Source organism: Aphelocoma coerulescens, chromosome 5 (genome assembly GCF_041296385.1).
Source record: "Aphelocoma coerulescens isolate FSJ_1873_10779 chromosome 5, UR_Acoe_1.0, whole genome shotgun sequence".
Lineage (NCBI taxonomy): Eukaryota > Metazoa > Chordata > Aves > Passeriformes > Corvidae > Aphelocoma > Aphelocoma coerulescens.
The window spans coordinates 30,933,920-30,954,471 of record NC_091019.1 but is presented as its reverse complement, the minus strand read 5'-3'; the positions used below and the strand labels follow the sequence as shown (position 1 = coordinate 30,954,471).

At 37.9% G+C, this 20,552-nt stretch overlaps 2 protein-coding genes across 3 annotated transcripts in view; one reads left to right on the top strand and one right to left on the bottom strand.

Moving 5' to 3' along the window:
- UBR1 (ubiquitin protein ligase E3 component n-recognin 1) overlaps positions 1-2,633 on the top strand; it is a 63,443-nt gene extending 60,810 nt beyond the window's left edge. For both annotated transcript variants that reach the window (XM_069017454.1, XM_069017453.1), the window contains exons 43-47: positions 95-151; positions 635-712; positions 1,367-1,537; positions 1,730-1,831; positions 2,286-2,633. In XM_069017454.1, coding sequence (XP_068873555.1) covers positions 95-151; positions 635-712; positions 1,367-1,537; positions 1,730-1,831; positions 2,286-2,427 — 550 coding nt within the window. In that variant the 3' untranslated portion in view covers positions 2,428-2,633. The remainder of the gene's footprint in view (positions 1-94; positions 152-634; positions 713-1,366; positions 1,538-1,729; positions 1,832-2,285) is intronic.
- Positions 2,634-4,955: 2,322 nt separating this feature from the next.
- Positions 4,956-16,243, bottom strand: LOC138111522 (photoreceptor outer segment membrane glycoprotein 2). Its single transcript, XM_069017455.1, has 3 exons — positions 15,321-16,243; positions 11,251-11,497; positions 4,956-9,823 (listed from the first exon to the last, which is right to left on the bottom strand). Exons 1-3 carry the CDS (start codon positions 15,899-15,901, stop codon positions 9,557-9,559), a joined length of 1,095 nt encoding a protein of 364 aa, XP_068873556.1. The 5' UTR covers positions 15,902-16,243; the 3' UTR covers positions 4,956-9,556.
- Between the last annotated feature and the right edge of the window lie 4,309 nt (positions 16,244-20,552).

Here is a 20,552-nt window from a genome sequence, read left to right as displayed (position 1 = left end):
TCGTGTTTGCTTATCACTTACTAGTTTAGTTTAATGAACCTAAATGTGTATTTTTACCAAAATGCTGTCATCTGCAAATGTTTGTTTGAAATAGGTGGTGTTCTGACCCAGTGGTGTTAAGTTGTTTGAAAGGGAAAAGCATTGCAATAAGGTAAGCTTACTGTTACTGTTTTCTTCTGGTTTTGACTTAAAACACTTGAGAGAATGAAGTGCTTGTTGTGGGCAAGTTAGAGACTGCGTGTTTTATTCCTTGTGCTCTACTACTAGAAGTACACTTGTCTTTAAATGTCTTGTTTATTATTCCTCATGCAGTGACTCTTCATGGAGATTGTACAACATTGTTAGACAAGTAATCTGTCCTGCTCTAGGAAAGAACAAAAGCTAACTGAAATATGAAATGTCTTCATACATGTAGGTTATATATGAAATTTAAGTTCAACACTTTGCTGGAATATAGAAATATTCAAGCTCCCATGTGGAGTGTCTCACTTGGGATTCCAGGACTTAAGAATTGCTCTAGAATTGTAGACACTTGCAGAAGTGACCAAAAGCTTAGCAGGGATTCATAGTTATTTGTTCTGTTAATTGCTTTGATCTTTATTATTCTCATAATAGTACTTTTCCACTTACCCAGGTATCCTAGGAAAAGAAATCGTTTAATAGAGCTTCCTGAAGACTATAGTTGCCTTCTGAACCAAGCCTCTCAGTTTAAGTAAGATGTGGCATATTTAGTTGTCTTCTTGGATGTTTTGTCACTTCTAGTGAATTTTCTATTCTTGCAGTTACTGTAACTGGTGTTGAAACCAAACAGAAATTATTTTGTAGAAGTGAAGGCATTGGTATGTTTATACTGGCCAATACTAGCACATGTTAATTTTTAAATGTGAAACACAACTTGCTAACTGAAGTAATTTTTGTTTGATAAGACAGTATGTAAAATTTTTATAGCTTAATCTGCTGGTCATTTTTCTCCAGTGCAATGTGCATTCAGTTTGGCCATAAGTCTGAAAATTATTTTTGCACTGGACACAACAAGCCCAGATGATGGCACTGTTTTATGCCAAGAAGAGTGAATTGTAGGATAATTCAGGTCAGAAGGGACTTCTGCTGATCATCTGGGTCAGCCTCCTCCTCAAAGCAGATATCTTGCAGATAAAGTATTTCAAGCAGTGTGAAAACACAACCTAAGGCAGATATGTGAAATGATTATGACATAATATGTCTTAGGTTTTTGTTTGATTATGAGTTGGGGTTTTTATTTGGTTGGATGGATCTTTTTGGAGTTTTTTAAGGAACATTAACTTCAGTTAACATTTCTTTTAAAGTTTTAATTCCTACTGTGACATGCTGGTTACACTTCTTTTAGATGCCCACGGTCTTCTGATGATGAACAAAAACACCCAGTATTGTGTTTATTCTGTGGGGCCATGTTGTGTTCCCAGAATACTTGCTGTCAGGAACTGGTGAATGGGGAGGAGTTGGGAGCCTGTACTTCTCATGCTCTTCAATGTGGAGCTGGAGTCTGCATGTTTCTCAAGTAAGTAGCCAGAATTTAATGTGTTAAAGAATAAAGGGAAATATTAGAAGGACAAAATTCACAACATTGTCAAAGCATTTGATTCTTTTTGTCTGAGATAAAGAAACATTACTTCGACATAAGTTAAGCTCACCAAAAAGGGAAGAGCCTCCTTGGAGTTGTATTTTAAATGTAGCTATTCTTTTCTTTAAGAATCAGGGAGTGCAAAGTTGTCCTCATTGAAGGTAAAACCAGGGGCTGCTTATACCCTGCACCCTACTTGGATGAATATGGAGAAACAGATCCAGGTCTAAAGTAAGTAAATGTTTGACTTCCTACATTTTCATTTTTGTATCTCTTTCTTTCTTACACTTACTGGACAACACGTTCTTCTGTCTAGTGTGTACAGCACTGTAGGTAATGAGTGTCTTGGCCTGGGGAACTGATGGCAGTTTCCAGTCAGGAATGGGTAGTTTATGAGGAAATACAGTTTTTTGGTACTGTTAAACTGCCTTATTTTTCTCAAGAATGTTTTGTATGCATTTCATCAGAAACATGTGACAACTGCCATTGCTGAAATACCATAATAGAAATGGCAGTCATTGCTTGTCACAAGTAGAAATTTTTTTACGTTTCAAATAGACTTGTTGGAATTGGTGTTCCTACAAGTATTTAATTAGTCTAGTGTTAATGTTAGACTATTAATTGGACGGTTTATCAGTTGCTGTTCTGATAATGTTAACTGCTAATTCTCTTTTCTTCTCTGAAGAAGAGGCAATCCCCTGCACTTATGTTGGGAGCGTTACCGGAAGCTCCATCTGCTGTGGCAGCAGCACTGCATCATAGAGGAGATTGCGAGGAGCCAAGAAACGAATCAGATCTTCTTTGGATTCAACTGGCAGCTGCTCTGAGTCTCTTGATTTTAGTGAAAACTTTTACCTTTGGCAGTGCTTTGGAAAAGAAAAGGAGGGTGGCAGTAAAAAATCTACTCAAGTGGTTTCTGTAGTTCAGACAATTAATTGATGGATTCTCTAGGTTGGATGTATAACTGATACATTGAAACAGAAACTCATATAATATATTTTCCTCTTTTTTTTTTCCAAAAAAAAAAAGAAAACCACATTCTGTAATTATTACTGAACATTCAGGTCCAGAAATATTTCCATTTTTTTCAGAAGTTTGAATTGTTTCACATGTTTTCATGAGGACAGCTTCAGAGCACACACCACATTTGTCTCTTCCATGCCTTGAGAACATATCTAAATGATGTTGCCAAGGAAAAGCTCCTTTACTTTCTTCCTGGGTTCTTTTCCCAAGCTTAATGAAGCTTTAAATAGGTTGAGATAATATTGGAGTGGAAGTGGTGCCAGGTCTTTAGTCATCTGCAGAAACAGGTACAATAAGGAATATGTTTTACTGATAAAGCTTACATTCAGCTATACTTTGGGATTTAATGAAGAGCTTTCATGAATGAATTCTTTAAATGAGAAGTGTGGTATATAGAAAGTGCATGGGGAGAATTACCATCCTGCTTGTTGCATCAAAAACCTAAGTCTGTGCTTTTTGCGTTGCCAGAGCTGCACTTTATCTAATGAATTTATCCTCCATTCATGTATATCATAAGAGGTCTAGGGCTTCACCACCTGGCTAGGTTGTGGTTAGTTTTACATCCTTTACAGTTTGTCTTCTGAGATTTTCCCCAAGAATCAAAAGTGAAAATTCTGCAGGTAAGTAGTTGTAGTGTAGCTCTGCAAGCTGGATGAGAGCCAGAGACTTCAGTAAAGTAAGCAGCCTTCAAAGCTATCACTGGACTAAAATCAAGGCCTAAAAGCAGCAAGTTTTAGAATCAGAAATAAATTGCCCATATTTGAGGGATTTTCCACTCATCATCCTCTACCACTATTGTTTGGAGCATGTTTTGGAGTCTGCATAAATGAAATGGTGTGTTTTGGGAGGCGTGTTCAGTGGTTCAATGCCAGGTAGAGCAGAAAAGGGAAAAAAGGTGGCTAAGTCTGTCTCTTTGCCCTTCAGTAGTTAGTAGCACATTGTGATTAAACTCTCTCTCAATGATATGTGATTGTGGTTCAGTTCTAAATGTTTGTTCTTCTGTTTTCTGAATTTCAGTCATAATATACATGAGAGAATTTGTAATGTGACGGGTAAAAACTCTTTCCCAGGAAATTCCATTTCCATGTGAAAGTTTGAAGTCATCACTACCCTCAATTTCCCTGCCCCTTTGCTATTTGGATTCTTTCGTGCCATTTTAATAATGCTTTCAAATTAATGTCTGAGTGTGTTTTTGTATTATGTATTTTTTTTATTTTGCCACAATTATATGAGAGATAGTAGAATCACAATTAATGGTTTAGATTTAAATACCATCCTTCTGGGGTTTCTTAATGTTTTTTTGAGTATGTATGTATGAGTGCACTTAACAGCACCATAACTAATCTAAAGAAGGAATACCAACGATGTTAAATACTGTTCTGGTTTCAAATAGTTTTTAAAAACTTCTGCTGTAATCCTTCCCCAGTGATATAAAAAGTTGGCTTTGGTCTATTTTCCAGGTATTCTGTTTCTTGCAATTAAGACCATTGTCCTTATTTTGATTCTGTCAGATTTTAAACCTGCATATTAAACTCTTTGAAGACAAACATTAATTCTGTTAGTCTTCTCTAAAACATGTTTGAAACACATACTGAATTTAGAAGAGCTGTCATGAAAACTTGCATGCACTGGTGATTTTTTTGTCATCAAAACACTGCTTGCCAACAAAAATATTGAATTAAGACTGGCAAATTGATACCAAACCTGTATTTTCTTACTGTTTCCCTCTGATATTTACCTATTCAGTTATCAAAAACTTTCAGTTATCTTGCACTTCACTGATACAAAATTTCCGTTATCCAATATGCAGTGAGATCACTTAATTTTGTTTTCTGTCTGAACTGTAGTATATCAGGACAGGAGTAAGAGCAGAGGAGCTTGTTTAAAGCTCTGGAAATCTCTTTGTAGCTGAAGAAGTGGGAGGGGAAAGTTGCATCTTTCTGTATGTTTGCACATACTAATTTAGCAAATGGGCTCCCATATCATTCACTGACTAGCGTGGTCATCTTTCATTTCATAAATTACTATGCAGTTTTGTTCACTGTGAGTATAATCTGTATTTAGTGACTGCAAGATGCTTATGCCACTTATTTCTGTTCCATCCAAGCTGACAGAAGTTATTTGATAATGCACATACTGGTATCTTAAATTGCAAAAATGTAAATTTGAAACTTGTATAATGTTCTTGTGCTTTTGAAATAAAATATCTTGTATATGTATATTTAAAAAAAGGAAATAAAGTAACTTCTCGTAGATTATTCAATTTTTATTTGAAGGCACTTTGACACCTCACAGTTCATTTTACAAGAGCACTATAGTGGTGTCTGTCAGTATGGGAAAGGAGAAGAGCTGGTAAATGGTTGGCAAACTACCAGTTATCCCTGTAGGCTGTATCATCATTATACTGTAAGGAATGGTAGCATGCTTTTTCTTACGTAAAGATACACTCCACTCAAAACTTATCTTAGTATTTTACAGATGCAAATTCCTGCAGTGTCTACCTACATTTCTAAAAGAAATCTTAAGTACGGAGTTTAATTTTTACATGCCCTAAAACTGATCTAGTTGAGTGATTCTGGTTTTGTATCTTTTCAAAGTAGTGGTTGTGGTGTTTGGCAGATACTTAACCTCTGGAAAGGGAAACTTTGTGGTGTTGGTCTAATGTGCTGTGTGATACATCCTTTAAAAAAGTGTTTTATTATACAGCTAATCAAACAGTCAAGACATCTACATAGAAATGGCCAGTACTTCTTGCACATTTTTATGTTACAGCTTGTCATCATGTCCTCACTGCTTTGCTGTAGCTTTGGGCACCATTTGGGTGTTAATAGTGTTGTTCTTTATGTTTGTTCCTAGTAAATGGTTTTTGAGAACCAATTCCTGAAAAGGTAAAAGGTAGAGGTGGATAGATTGAAGTCTACTGGCAAAATTGTTCTGAAGAAAATTACAATAAGGATCCTGTTAATTAAGGCAAAAAAGAAAAAAGCCGCAGCACTATTTCTTGCATAGTAAAAATCTCAATGTCCAAAGTTATTTAGAGGAGTATTTTGGCCATTATATGCTTGCATTATGGTTGAAATCCACTTTATTTTCTAGACAACAACCTTGAATAATCTCCAATGTAAACTACTGAGATTCATAATACAACATCTAAGTTGCTGCTTAGATTCTTCTAACCTATTGACAAGGTGTTCAAAGATACTTTATCAAAAATATAAGTTGTTTCATTTCTGTGGCACAATCTCTTTTCTTTGTTTTTATCAGTATTTTGCAGGTAGGCTAAATTTGAAGGTTGATACAGAAAAAAAATGGCTAATGATGAAAATCCACTTCCTTACATGTGTCTCAAATCTAGTTATTTCTAATCCTAGCTACATTTCTCTGAAGTTACATTCAGTACAGTCGAAAGCATACATGAAAATGAAGTTATGTAAAGGAAATTTGCATTGAAGGAGAGCAAGCTGAAATTCTGAGAGATGATATATGTGATTTTGTGTAATGGTGAGTAAGAGACCAGGTACAGAGTTAAACAATAGACATTAAAATGGGACCTGACTTTTCTTATTTCTGTGTAACTATTGTTCATGAGATCAGTGTCAAAAAAAAGAGTATGGTTTGTGCTGTATAAGTGCAGGTTGTCAAACAACTCACAGTCCATCAGACAGTTTCACGAGGTTTCCAGGCTTCGTGCTTGAGTGAATGAGCTACAGTGAAATGTTTTGAAGCACAAAGTGGGGGCTGTGGATTTCATGATCATTTGAAGTCCTTGCTATGTTTGTGAAGATGTGTGATTAGTCTTTTTCAGCAGATGCAGAACCTTACTTCTCCTTAATTGTGCCTGAAATATAATACTGGCCTCGTTGGGTACAAGTATTGAGATGCTCATCCCAAGGTACCAGAGTTCCTGCTTGAGCTATGTTCATTTTAACAAAATCCTAAATGTGCTGCATGTTTCAATTTCTTACTGTGTTTTCTCTGTGATCAACGTAGAGCAAGTGTTTTCAGTGGCACTCAGAAAGCTTTAAAGGAGAGCATTGTATGTGCAATTTCTAAAGAAACTCTCATAGTGCCTTCACCAGAAACTCAACATTACAGTGCTTGTTTTATTTTTTAAATTAAGACCTTGATAAAGAAGATAGTTTTGTGCATAGGTGAGTTCCTGACTCTGGAATTTGCTGTATTGTTATGAATTGTGACTGGATTAGGCATTAATAACAAACAGGATAAGTGTCCCTCAAATCGTATTTATTTCTGTATCTGAGCAGATGCCCTGGCTTAAAGGCTTGGCTCACTAATGCCGTCTCTGTCTTTATAAATTACGGAGAATTAAAGATGCAGTCTGTGCTGCTGCCTGAGTTTGTTTCCTTGATCCAGTGCCTCTGGTGTTAAATACTGCAGGAAACCAAAACTATTCTGACAGGTGCTGTAAAGGAAGCTGGGTATGTAGGGTGTAGCACTTCCATGTTCTGAGGAAATCAATAAATACACAGCAAAGAAGAAAGCATTTATTAACAAAAGTACATCTTATCCTGATACTGTGAAACGAGCTATCCTCTTTTTGTAATGCATCTGTATCGGTGGAGACTCTGAATGCCTAGACAGGATAGAAATTAACAATCTAATGACGAGTAATTACTGGTAATAAGCCAGACAAGGACTGTTCCCTGTGAGATGTATGCTGAAACTAAGTTAATTTCAAAACCAATCACATTCCACTCTTGCAGTTTGGGACAGTTGGCTGAGAGACAAAGGTTAATGTGCTAAATGCTAATTAGTCTTTTATCGTAAAATGTGTTTTCTTCATATGCAAGTAAATGAGCTGTGTGGGGGCCAGAGAAAATTGTGTAGCTGGATACTTACACCTCTGCTCTTCCTGGTAATGTGTTACAGCAACTGCTGGATGACATTTCTGTGTCTTGACAGAGATGCTGAGGCTGGATGATCAGTTCAGTCTTCCTTCCAAATCTGTTTTTTCAGAGCAGATTCTTGACAAATCCATTAACTAGAAAGCTATCAAAAGAGTAAACTCACAGTTCTTCTAATTCTGCAAGTTTTAGTTATTGAGGTCTAGGACTGTTTTACCAAAAGTAGATAAAAGAAAATTGGTTTGAGGAAGTGACTGCTATTGACTGACACATGTGGCACTTTGCATACTCATCTGAAAAAAAAATACACTGCATTTAAAGAAAAAACACATACTGTTGCAAAATCTGAGTAGTTTGCAACACATGACTGTCTTTCTCCTTGATCTCTCAAGGAACTTCAACTTTCTGTATTCATTCTTTTCCAGTCTGTATCAGCTATCTATGGAGCTGCTGGTAAGTACTTCTGGCTCTCAGAAATGGCTGGAGGAATTACTCACCAGTTAGGTTTTAATCCCCCACTGGGCAAAGTGATTGCAATGAAGACAAAAAGTAGGCCTGCAGGTAAGTGGAGTGCAAAGGGAAGAGTTAACAGTGCTTGTAGAAGGAAGTCTCAGCTTACAAATCTAGTTCCTTGAAAGGTTTTTAACATACTTAAGTGTAGGCCTAACATGTTAGGCAGTGAAGGAATTCCAGTTGAAATTACGGTCATGCACATAGCCTGCTTGAATTACACTACAGATTATTACACTGCACAATTTATTTACGATATATCCTTATAGTATATTTTTTGCTTTTTCTAGTGTTATAGAATACAACAGTATTGAGGTAAAGAAATTTTTACTGTTACTCTGCACAGCTTCAAAAGTAGGAATGGTTCTGTTTCAAATATTTCAGTGATAAAATTTCTTTTACTTGATTATCCACAAAGAATGCACTCACAGCAGTAACAAGTAAAGTATTTTATTTGGTCTTTTCACCTCTGTTTTGTATTGGTACTCCTTTCCTGCTTACTATTAATGATCAATTACAGTCATAGGGCATCCTGTAACTACAGGTGTTTTGGGCACTGAAGGCTTTCACTCCATGGATCGACAAAGCTCCTGAGCGTTGTACTAGGGGTGTAATGGGAGAGCTGTCAGTCAGTCTGCCTTCTCTGATTTCAAATAAACCCTTACCTTCCCCCCCTGGATCAGTGTGGTAAGTTCTTTTGAAACGAGGAGCTTTCAAGCATCTAGGATTGTCAGTAGTTTTATAGAAAGTACCTACTTGGTTTTAAACTTGTGCTATCACATGCTACTTGGAAGTTTAAATATCCCTGCACAAGCTAGCATTTCGTTTTCTTAGGCAGAGAACTCCTTTCAGCATCACCCTTTGACTTTCAGGGAAGTGGGGCAACTAGCTTTCTCTAACTATTGGAGGGGTGAAAATAAAAAGATACTTCAGACATTTTGGGAAAAATAAGTGAAATAGTTTATGGTAACTTTTATTGCCTTCACCTGAATTTCACATACCTGGTGGGTTCTTGTAGGCTGTAATACATGTATACTTTTGTAAATTTCCCCTTTCCTAGCTTGGACCAATAGAGTCTTCATTTCAGTTTTTGTCTTTTCTTTTTTGTAAAGAATCTTTTTATCCAGTGTAATAATATGGAATTTCCCTGCTCCTGGGATTTTTATAGGTGTAATGACAGTAATGAAAACTTCTTTGGTACCTATTCAACTAAATCTATATGTTAGTATGTGTAGACCCATCCTGTCTGAAATACGAGCTTGTGCATAATGATGTTTCTGGTGTATTCAGACCATGATAGAAGTTTGTATGTAAAGAAGAGAAAGCAGGAGAAATTCCTGAAGTTTTGTGCAGTGCTGAGAATCAGGGAATTCACAAGTAAAAATACATCCATCCAAAGAAGTATTAGCATTTTTGGGGCTGTCACCAGTCTGTGGTTTGTTCAATTGTTTTACTAGTTTTTCTACCTTTTTTTTTTCTCCCACCAGATAAAATCTGGTGACTGTAGGACTGTAATAGAGCAAAGCTACACTTGTGATGTCATTCTTGGAAGATTTGCCTACCTAGCTGCAGGGATAGATTTTGTTGTAATATTGGTTTTGCCACAGTCTGTGTTTTGAACATCAATGTTGGGGTCGTTCATGCTTGAGACAGTGGAGATCTGGTTGGCTTTGCCAAGGTTCTTAATGATGTTAATGTTGTATTTGGCAGTTTCGACAAAACTATTTTCTAGTAACCAACCATCTGATTCACCCTCCAGATCTCCTAGCAGAAGGACATTCTTCATGGCTGTTTGTAGGTACCGGACACCAATAAGTACAGAGAGCTGTAAGAAACAGTTAATGGTTAAACAGTTGAAATTGCAACCTCAGTCCTGTCACTAAGTCAGTTTTCTGACTTGAGTATTTACAGGCTTCATAACAGTAAAGCGGACACTCTTGATCCTAGCAATGTATCTAACCACTCTTCCAATTAATTACATTTTTTTGGAAAGAAAGATAGCAGGGAGAGATGGATTGATTCTCTCTTCATTCTTCACGTAACAATCTCCCTTGCATGTTATTAGTACATAAATACCTAGAATTACTCAGGAACCTTGCAGCCTCAGAGACTACAACTAATTGATGTAGAATGGATGATCAATTAATGGAACCATCAGTCACTGGGAAAGAAAAAATTGTAGTCAGTGGATTTTTTTTCTACTGACCTTGATTAAATCAATATTTCTTCCAAGGAGGTTTAATCATTCCTAAGTAAGCCATAGGTGTCCTACATGCCAAGGAATGAAAGTTAAGAAGGATGGCCTATAGCAGAGGGTCAAGTCTAAGTTTGGGGAAAAGCCTCACTTTCATAGTTCTGTTGGAATCAAGATCAGCCTGTCAATATTTGCGGGAGCACAGAGAGCTGGCTCGCAGCTTTTCACATGGTTTCAGAGCCCTGTTATTTCTGGCACCACCACACCACCTAGCACTGCCTGAGGACTGTTGTGAACTACTTTAATTACAGCACTAATATTTATGCAATAGAGCAATAGTAAGAAAACCAAAACAAATTAAAAAGGTAAGAAAACTGTATTGGAGCCTGTGCCGTTGGGGGGTGCTTTACTTTGAGATGACAACATCCAGAGAACTTTCTTTAAGACGTCAGCAGGAAGCCTGCAGCTTTGCAGGTGTATAGCTTGCCTGTGATGCGCTTATTTTGTTTGCATAACCAGCAGCCTAATCTACTTCTAAAAGGATAATATGCCGTGATTGCACGTGCTGTCTGTATGGTGAAACTATGTAATGTAAAAAGGGGGCTTTGAGATATTAATAAAATGCTCAATTTTAACTATAAACAAAATAAATGCATTGAGCCCAAGACCTGCTCATATTTTTGTTAAAACTGACTTAAAACAACACTCAGACTTTCTCACCAAATTTCCTTGCAGTTGTATCACTGCATGTATCACCCTGTATCTGATCCCATAAATGCATGAGGGGAATATGCTATATTCTACTGAAAAAGCTCTATAAATATACAGAATTATATATATTATTTCTGATAGTTCTCATCCTCAACAAGATTTACTTCTGCTCTGTGGACTTTGGGAAAGTTGTCTTTACTAAGGGAAACCGTGCAACACTCCTGAAGTGCTTGTGGACTTTGTACTGGATACTGAGGCACTTCTCATGTGTTATGCCATCATCATTTCCCATCCTAGAGAGACAGAAGACTGATTAATCTGATAGAGACTGTTTTTGTGAGACTCACCTCAAACAACCAAATAAGCAATGCTGCAATGCCAATGGATCTCATGATATCAGTGTAGTAATCCAGCAGGGCCTCTCTGCAGCCCTTCATCCAGATATTGAGCTCCTCTGTCAGGAAATCGTAGTTGTAGTGAGCACTGTTGTTTGTCAGCTGGTACTGGATGCAGGGCCGTGGGGAGCTGGGGTTGCAGCAGCTGAAGGGGACTCCATCCACCAAGAACTTCCCATCAACGTTGCTCTTCAGGCGGCTGCAACGGGACAAAGTTTGGGCATTACAAATGTGGTGTCAGCAGCAGGCAGTGCCTGTGATTTTAGAAAAGGAAATAACTGTGCTGCAATGTGTGCCTTTCCAACATAACAAAAGGAAAATGAGGATATACTTTCAACAGGAAAAGTTGCTTACTGCAAAAAAATGGCATATTGGATTTGCTGTATTGAAGTGTGGTATAGCACAGTACCTCATGTGGTTCTTGGTTCTGTGCCACAAGACATGAGTTCAGTGTTCATGGAGATGTTGCCTTTTTAGGTATCTTTGTGCTAAAAATACTAAAGGCAATTTTTGAACTTGTTTATCTTGGTGGAATTCTAATGGAAGTTGTGTCCCTGGAAATCCTGTGTTTCACTACTTTGGGATTGATTTTTCAACACAATCAGTCCATGAGAGACATCCTAATACAAGAATGACTGCATGCCACAGGAACTACTGGTGATTGTCTGCTGGCCTTTCATCACTGTACCCATTGCAAGAGCTGGCTCAGCACATGTTTTGAGTCCAGTTCACAAAGGAATTTCTACTTCTTGTAACTTTACTTTCTGTAACTTTAAAAAATGTATTTATTGCTAAAAATTATTCCTTTCCCTCCTCTATAAGATCAGAAGGAAAACAAGTGGGGAAAGAAGAAAGATAAAGAGGAATAAGAAAAAAATCATAGGATGGGATGAGAACACAGTCTCAAATTAATCAAGATTTTCTGGAAGTTAAACGAATCCTTGACATCCATTTGCTTCAGAGAAAGAGATTTTCCAGAAACTGGAGAGTATCTAAGCTGTTGAGAGCCACTCTCACCCCTTGGGGAAGCAGCTGCTAAGCATGCATCTATTTTCATGCTCACTGCAAAAGGCTGATTTCCTGAGACAGCCCCATGGGTGAGAACCATGCCCTGGTTTATCAAGTCCAAGGCCCTTTACCCTTTGTAAAGGGGTCAGAATACATAAAAGAAAATTTTCACTTAGATATCCAGCTTTCACCATTTGCCAAGTTTAATACTTTCCAAGACTTATTAATTTATTAATGTTTGCAGATAAATTTGCAGTAATTTTTGCAAATAATGTTTGCAAACTAATAATTTTCTGTTCCACTGCAGCTGATCTAAATTAGAGGGAAGGAAATCCAGTCCAGTCTTGTTCTGGAATCTGGGACTAAATCTAACCTTCAAATGAAACATAAGCTGCTAGGAAGCTCAGTATTTGTGTCAGTGCTGTGATGGCAGAATAATTGCGTTTATTTTATTGCTGTGAGCCTAGTAAAAACAACCTCCTTCCCCCCCCCCCCCCCCCCCCCGCCCCTTCTTCCCTCTTGCCCCCCTTTTTTTTTTTTCTCCTTTTTATTTAGGTTGTAGTGTGTTTTGTTTATTTAAAATTCTCTCAAAAACATCTTCCTCGATGATCTTTCCAAGTAAGCCAGGAAGTTCATCTGCCATTTCCCACTTAGGAGCGGGATAGGCCCTCTCTGTTTTCAAGTCTAGCTCTTCATTTTGTGGCCATCGTGTCCCTGGTGATGGCAACAGAATGGCATCAATGCAAAAGACTCCAAATAATTCACTGAAAGGCGGCTGAAGTGTGCGAGCCACGCTATGGGCATAGGCAGAACCAGGCACTGGAAGGGAAGGGAGCCAGAGAGGCACAAACCAGAAGGCTACAATGTGGGAGGAGAAAAAAAGCTTGCAGAGGAGAGGAAGACTGGCACGTTGTGAAAGGGAAGATTTTACTGGGGCTGGCAAAACGCCCTCAATATTTCAGGGAATGGTATACATTTAATAACCCCAATATAGCACAGCATCTAAGGTGGTTGAAATACAATCTCTTAAACTGGGTCTTAAGCTTTTCTTTTGATCCCAAGCATCAGTTTAAATACTTTTTTTCTTCCTGACATGTTATAAAGAGGAATTCTCTTTCTACTGCCAACAGTAGCAGTTTCCAGATGTAGGTTATGTCCTCCTGCCACTGTGTTTCCTCTGCTAGTGGCAAATTTTAAAATTATTTAATTTGTATCTTGGTACTTAATTAGCATCTTGGTACCGTTAGAAGGGAGTACCTCAGTAAAAGACCTTGTGGAGCAAGACATTCACTGCTATTTGCTGTTGCAATCCAAAGTTGTTGCAGTATTGTAAAGCAAAAACTTGCTTTTGGGCAAAGATGATTTTTACCCAGCCGAAGCAATGGTAGGATTGTACTGCTGTAACCTGCCTCATGTTCCTACCAATCCCACTGACTGTTTCCATGCCTTGTCACATTGTGGTGTTGGCAATAGAGCTGTAGAAGAGAGGGGAGGGAAAAGGGTTGTGCAGGAAGGTGAAAAGTTCAGTTTTGCAAATGTTACATCTGAGTTCATAGTATGTCAGATCTCACCTGCTTTGCCTCTTGATCTACAAACTACTAAATGATATACAGTAAAAGCTGAAACCAAGAAAGATTTGATTCTTTTTCCATCTTTCAGAACATTACTGGCTGGGCTTTGGTTCCAATGATTTCATATCAAATGTTTCACTGCTGTATTTTTGGAAGTCATGGTATAATTTGGTTATACAGTACTGACTTGGATTCTGGCAATCAAGATGAAATTAACCAATCCATCCACAGCAAAAGAAATTCAGAAATTACTTTCCTCACACACATTTCACTGTCACCTTCTGCCTGAATGGGGCAAAAGTTAACTGACAGTGTATTCTCACAATAATGGCAGAGCACAGGGGACCCTGCAGAAGAAAACAGGGCTTAATTAAGACCCTGGGTAAAACATTACTTTTTCTGCCTGTCTCACAGAAATAAAAGTATGTTTTACTTTTGACTTCACACTAAGCTTAAATTCCTGGGGGTCATCTTTGTTGTCATGTCACTTTTCAGCATAGAACCAAGATTTAAAACAGCTCTGGACCACTCTGTTCCATGTGGCACTTTCTAACTTCTCTCTTGAGAATGCTTGTATAGCTTTATTTCCACAGACAAGTATCTTCTGTATGCTGATGCCCTCTTTGTATTCTCCTAGGTCCTGCCTTCTGGTATTTGTAGCTCTCTATATATGCTTTGCTATGATGGCAGTTTCAAGGTGCGAATTCTGTAAAATTAAGGTCTTTAGCCTCCCTTCCTCTGGCTTTATTGTCACTGATTTTTTAGATCAAAACCACAGCATTTGACAAATGCCAGTCAAGCTCTTTGCATTTGTCTCTCCTAGGAATACAAAGCTACTACTCTCTTGTCAGTGAAGACCTTTTTCAGCTTTAGAAGAATTATTACAGACTGGATTGTCTACTTTTGAAAGTTTAATTTTTACCTTGTCTGTAAGTATTACCACTCTTCTTTTTGAGCGTGTAATTTCACAGTTGCTACATCATGTGAAGCACCACCACCAAAAAGAAAGGGGGAATTTCTGCTGTTTTATGCAGTTTATGTGGTGTTTGGCAGTTTCTCACATGTGAACATACAGATTTGAACTTGGGATTGCAAAGTCTAATACCTTGAAGAAGGGTCTTCCAGTGCTTAGAATTGACTGTGCAATGTACTGATAGTACAATCCTTTTTTTCTTACAGTTATTAGCTCACTATAACTGAAATTAAAATTTTGGGGTAGCTAATTCACCATGCTGAAAAAGGAGATACATCTTGGCTTTGCTTAGCATCCCTAAAGGCTTAGAAAAAGGTGACTTTTGATTGTGCATGTATTTAGCATATTTTGTGAGTAACCTGGTCATTCAACATTTTTTAAATTAAGATACAAAGGTCCAGAAAAAAGGGCTTTCCATCTCAAAAGAGTTTTTCTCCTAGAATTTTTTGTTATGACTGATAAATACTTACTCCAGAACCTCCTTGGAAGCCATATTCAGATAACGAGGAGATACCCACTGAATTTCAAACCAGTCTCTAAAGCCATTGTTTCCACAGCAACGGAATCCAATTTGTAACAAATCCACTGTTTTCTTTAAGAAACATCGTCCAGGTATGTCTGTGTCTTTATAGAACTTAATGGCATCCCTCAGTCCCAGATAGAGAGACTCTTCCAGCTCATTCCTCATGGTATAGCACATAAGAGCACCCAGCAGGATACAGAAGGTAAAACAGAAGGTACATACGATGTATGGCAGCATTACTAGTTTCCATCGAGAGAACTTGTTTGCATCTGAGCAGTCGTAGCAGATTTTGCCACCCAGAAAGTTGATGATACATGCTATGACCCCTACAGAGATCAGCATGTTGGGGACAGAGTTAATGTCCCCTTTTGCCATCACTTCATTGCGCTTCTTGATCTCTATTTTCAGAAAGAGGCCAAGACTGAAGAGAATGATCCCACTCACTACAGAAACCCAGTTGAGGATCCATAAGACCTGAGCCAATTTGTCCCTCTTGGTTTTGGTGAATTTGACTTTGAGGACAGCCATAGTCAGATGCACATTAGGAAAAGAAGCACAGGTCAAGAGAAGCTTGTAAGCTGATTAGGAGCATGGATCCAAGGCATGCAGTAGAAATCTGAAGAAGAGAGAGAGAGATTACTGTCTGTTTGACCAGGTATTTATAGAGCCTACAAAAGAACTTCCTGTACAGCCGCACGCACTCTGAGTCCTGCCAAGCGAGTGCCCCAATGGAATTTATTGCTTAAATTCCATAACACTGTGAATCACTTAAAAAAAAATTCTAAGGACCAACTAGAGCAATTAAAAATAAGTAAATTGTACAAACAGTGACTCTGGATTCCTATGAAGTTTTGTCAAGACCAATTTTCTATGCAGACCTTCTGATATCCAAAATGTGAATTGGTCTGCTGTCTTTCCCTTCAGGAGACTCCCAATGTCTTACCCTTCTACTTGTTGCCTGGTTTTTGACAATCATAGGTATTTATTATTCTTAGATTCCTGTGTTATGGTCAGGTTTGTGTTCAAAAGTTGATTAAACAGAACAAGCATACAAATATAAGCCTTCTTTTTTTTCTTTCCTCTCCAGAAATCTTGCTTGTCTTGTTCCTAATTTAGCAACTCTCATCAGAGTGATTTTATACTATACAACTGTGTTATATAGTTTTAGTCATTTTATTCCACTAAGACAATGGCATTTATAAACAGTAAAGTGTAATTCTGTAAGTCTTGGGAAATAGACATGTATAAGCAGCATAATAATTTTCTAAGTCAGTGGATGGTATTACTAAATAAAACTTCTATCAGCTGAAACAGCATGAAGAACACCTGCAGACAGACAAGCTGGACAGAAGTAGGGTTACACTGACCTGCTAAAGGATCCCCAGCTGCAGTGAAGCTTAACATTGGGTAAGCAGATTGTTGCAGAGTGCAGTTTAAAAAGGTAATGGAATCCCAGTGTCTTCATGTGTTTACATCTGAAGGAATCAATTCTATTTGTACAGGCAAGGAATAGGTTGTGTGATTCACATTAGGATATGGTTAAATATCTTTATGCATTACGATTTTAAGGCCTGTGAGATGTAATTAATTCAAGTTGCATTTATTTTCTCCTGCATTTACAGAGAAAACTAATCCCCCTCAAAGCTATTCAGCTCTGTGGGTTCTTTTGTACAATACAGAGAATAGTGTGCAAAATGCACAATATTTTTCTTTACCAGTCTGTCTCCAAAGGTGTGGAGGCCAGCAGCTTTCTGAGTTTAAAAACAGGGTCCTAATTTTAATGATTAAGGCTGGTTATCAATTGTGGCTGAATATTGACTGTGATCATATTGTGATAATCATTTAGATGATAGACACCTTACAGAGATGTCCAGAGAATAGTCATTTATAAAATTACAACACTTGCTTCACGCCATTCTTCTCCAGTATTGTTCAAACCTCATTTGAAGAGATCATGCTCTGCTGGTACAGAATTAAGCCTCCCTATGAATTCAGCTGACAGCCTGCCTGCTAAGCCTGGAGATAGTATCTTTGCTTCACCAGTTAAGCAGTTCGTGACTTGACCTTAAATAGCTGCAAATGATGGCTGCTAATAGATTTATTTGCCCCTGATTCTCAGGTCTCAGAGCTCACAACAGAGAGAATCTGTTGTGAAATCTCCTGATTGCTGGTACACAGTTCATGTTCAATGGTAAGCAAATATGAATTCATCACTCACTGCTTGTTTTTGTGAAACACATGTACATGTTTGAACAATGTCTCTAAATTGTTCAGCACACATTTAGCTACAGTGTCACTGAAAACACCCTACTTGCTAAACACACTTTGTTTTAACATTTGGACAAAAGTTGTAAACAGTTCTACTCTATGTAAAATTCATCTACTCCAGAGACATTGTTGATTTTGGAAGATGTAGATTTGAGACACTCATATTCTAACCATAAAGAAATTTCAAGCTGAGTTCCATAAGCAGGGATACATTCAATCTCATGTAGGTATTCTGATATAGCTCTATCCCAAATTTTCAGGTGCCTGAAGTTAAAAAAAGTAAAAAATGTCTCTGAAAGAAAAATTCTCCTTGTAATTCCTTGTCTCCAGAAATTCTCATGAGGTATTTTCAGCTTCCTTTGTGAAGTTTTAGTGTTGTTGTAAGATCAGATTTCATGGAATATTGACATTTATCTAACAGTGCTACCTGCGCCACAGTCCTCCAGCAGCATAAGCTCTGTGATTTCATAGAGTCCTAGTGCCAGAGGAAAGGGATGGAATGACTGGTTGTTGTAGTTCAATAACCACTTGTTGACTGACCCTGGCTGTCACTGATATGCTTGGGATTGATCTTTGGAGACACTGTGCTTCTCATGAAACCTTGAGTGCATTGAGTCTGGGGCAGAAGAACAAGTTATCTGTTCTGTTCCTTGTTCTTACCTTCTACATGGTTACTTAAGATCATTTTCACCTATGCTAACAGTTTACTGAATTTATTTCAGGTAATAAGACTCTCTTCACATAATAATGAATTTTGTAAATACACCTTAACATTATTCTTTCCCTGTTTAATAAAGTATTGAATACATTTATTAGCATAAGATGTATTGCAACACACACACACACAGCTGCGTAGTATAATTTTTTGAGCCCCATGAAGAAAGTTTTTCCAGCTGAAAGAACAGAAGTGCAGTTATGAGCTGTAAGCGTTAGTCTGTTCTTCTCCAAGTCGTATTTGGCAGCAGGCTACTGTAAAGCCACAATTGCTCCCAGCACTTCAGTGGAAATAACACCTCTGTCAAAGTTCTTAGGATGCTTTTCACGTGAGCCACTCCAGAGTTATGAATCATATTCACACAGACATATTTTCCCTGGCTATGGGAGAGCAAACCGGATTTTATTCTATAAAGGGAGAAATACTTCTTTCAACAAAAGAAGCCAAATAAATGTGGAAATCTCTCCCATAATATCAATACTGTTCTCAAGCTTTCCTTGTCTAATTCAAACTTACCTAACTTTAAACACAGCTTCCATCACCATACAATGCTTTCAAGATGTCACCTAGATGTTCCTTTGCTATCAAATTTCCCTGACTACATTGAACAAGACATGGCACAGCTATTTATTTATAATATTTACATATTAGATACGAATTGTTCAAAGAAATTTGGTGATTAAGTCATAAACAAACCACATCTTATCTTACTGATTTTGCTAAAATGTGCCATTTTAGCTAAACACACATTGCTATTTGTGATATTGTAAAAGAAACCACTAACCTGCTTCAGAGGACTGAACAGGGTCTTGAAACTGGTGATTTGCTGAATACAAGGGAGACAATATGTGAATTGGACATCTTGAGGATGACTGAAATACTGATTTCTTGATGTCTCTGTCGTGGCTGTCTTGACACTGACTCACCAGTGGAGATGGCGAAAACCACTTCAACTCTCCTGCCTGTGCTAATCTCTCTTTCATCTCTAATCGTAGCTAAGAGATTTATTTCAAGGGTCTTATGCCACCAGATTAAAGCCTGCAAAACAGGCCAATTAGAGTGTGAACTGAGATCTCACCAACAAAATGGTTTATAGGACTTTCTTCTACCTTTTTACCCTGCTGGAGATTTGGGCTAGTAAGCAACAGAGACTGTTTTTTAACATTGCCTGCTAATGTCTTCAATATCTCTTAATTTGTTCTTAACAATAAATATGCCTCCAAAGGCGAGAAGAATGAGAATAATGAAACTTTGTGATTCTGTGGGAAGGGAAAATCTATCTTACGCAACTATCATTTATATCCACTATTATGTTCCTTACCCATCATTCCATGGTTTTTTGCTTTGGATAGAATTTTCTGTTCTCTGTGTATTGAATGTGACTGTCCAAGAAAAGAATTCAAGTAACCAAGAGCAATTGAATCATCCTGCATGATTCACGGTAGGTTCTGGTTTGGGAAGCTTTCCAGGTTGAAGAACAATCTAGTAGAAACCTCTGTCCTAGTCTCTTATCTAGCTCTATTCCAAGCCAGAAGCAAAAGTGTCATGTCCTTGGCATTTCTGAGCCTAGCATGTAGCAATTTGTGGGCCAGACATGGTGGTTTGAAATGGAAACAGTGGTGGCAACACGCTGACTCTGCAGCAATGTTTGGTCAAGTTAGAAGTGATGTCGGTACTAGAACTAAATCCCAAAGCAGGACCAGGTTTGAGCAATAGTGTCCGTATCTGTAACACCTTGGCACAGCAGAGAGTTCAGTGGGCACATGACTGACTGCAAGGGACCCTGCACCAGGCATTGTAAATGTGTATTAAAATGCTCAGAAGTGTAAACTGTCCTCTCCCAACTTATGATGAGCAATAAACCAGTACTCTGATATGAATGTGATTCTATCTCTGTATTCTGGCAGTACACTGGCTCTATCTCGCCTCTGTCCTAGGGATTCAGAGCATATGTGATACATCTGGGACCTGTTGGACCTACTGCATATGGACCACACAAATGCTTGCATATGATCAAATACACCCCAACTGCACTGAATTAATCCTGTGCACATGTGTCATTCATGCTTTGGACTTGCAGCAGTGGTGCAGACCACAGGGAATATGTTAGATCTGTTCAAACATCTATTTGTGTACAGATCAACTCTATAATGTATTCCTTGGCTACAGCACAAGTACACAAATGTACACATTTTG

What these genes read in the sequence shown, in the direction of transcription:
- LOC138111522 (XM_069017455.1), bottom strand. Translation starts at nt 15,901, where the DNA reads ATGGCTGTCCTCAAAGTCAAATTCACCAAAACCAAGAGGGACAAATTG. An exon ending in GCTTCCAAGGAGGTTCTGGA is followed by an intron (nt 11,498 to 15,320) that starts GTAAGTATTTAT and finishes GTCCCGTTGCAG; the next exon opens with CCGCCTGAAGAGCAACGTTG. An exon ending in TGCTTATTTGGTTGTTTGAG is followed by an intron (nt 9,824 to 11,250) that starts GTGAGTCTCACA and finishes TGTTTCTTACAG; the next exon opens with CTCTCTGTACTTATTGGTGT.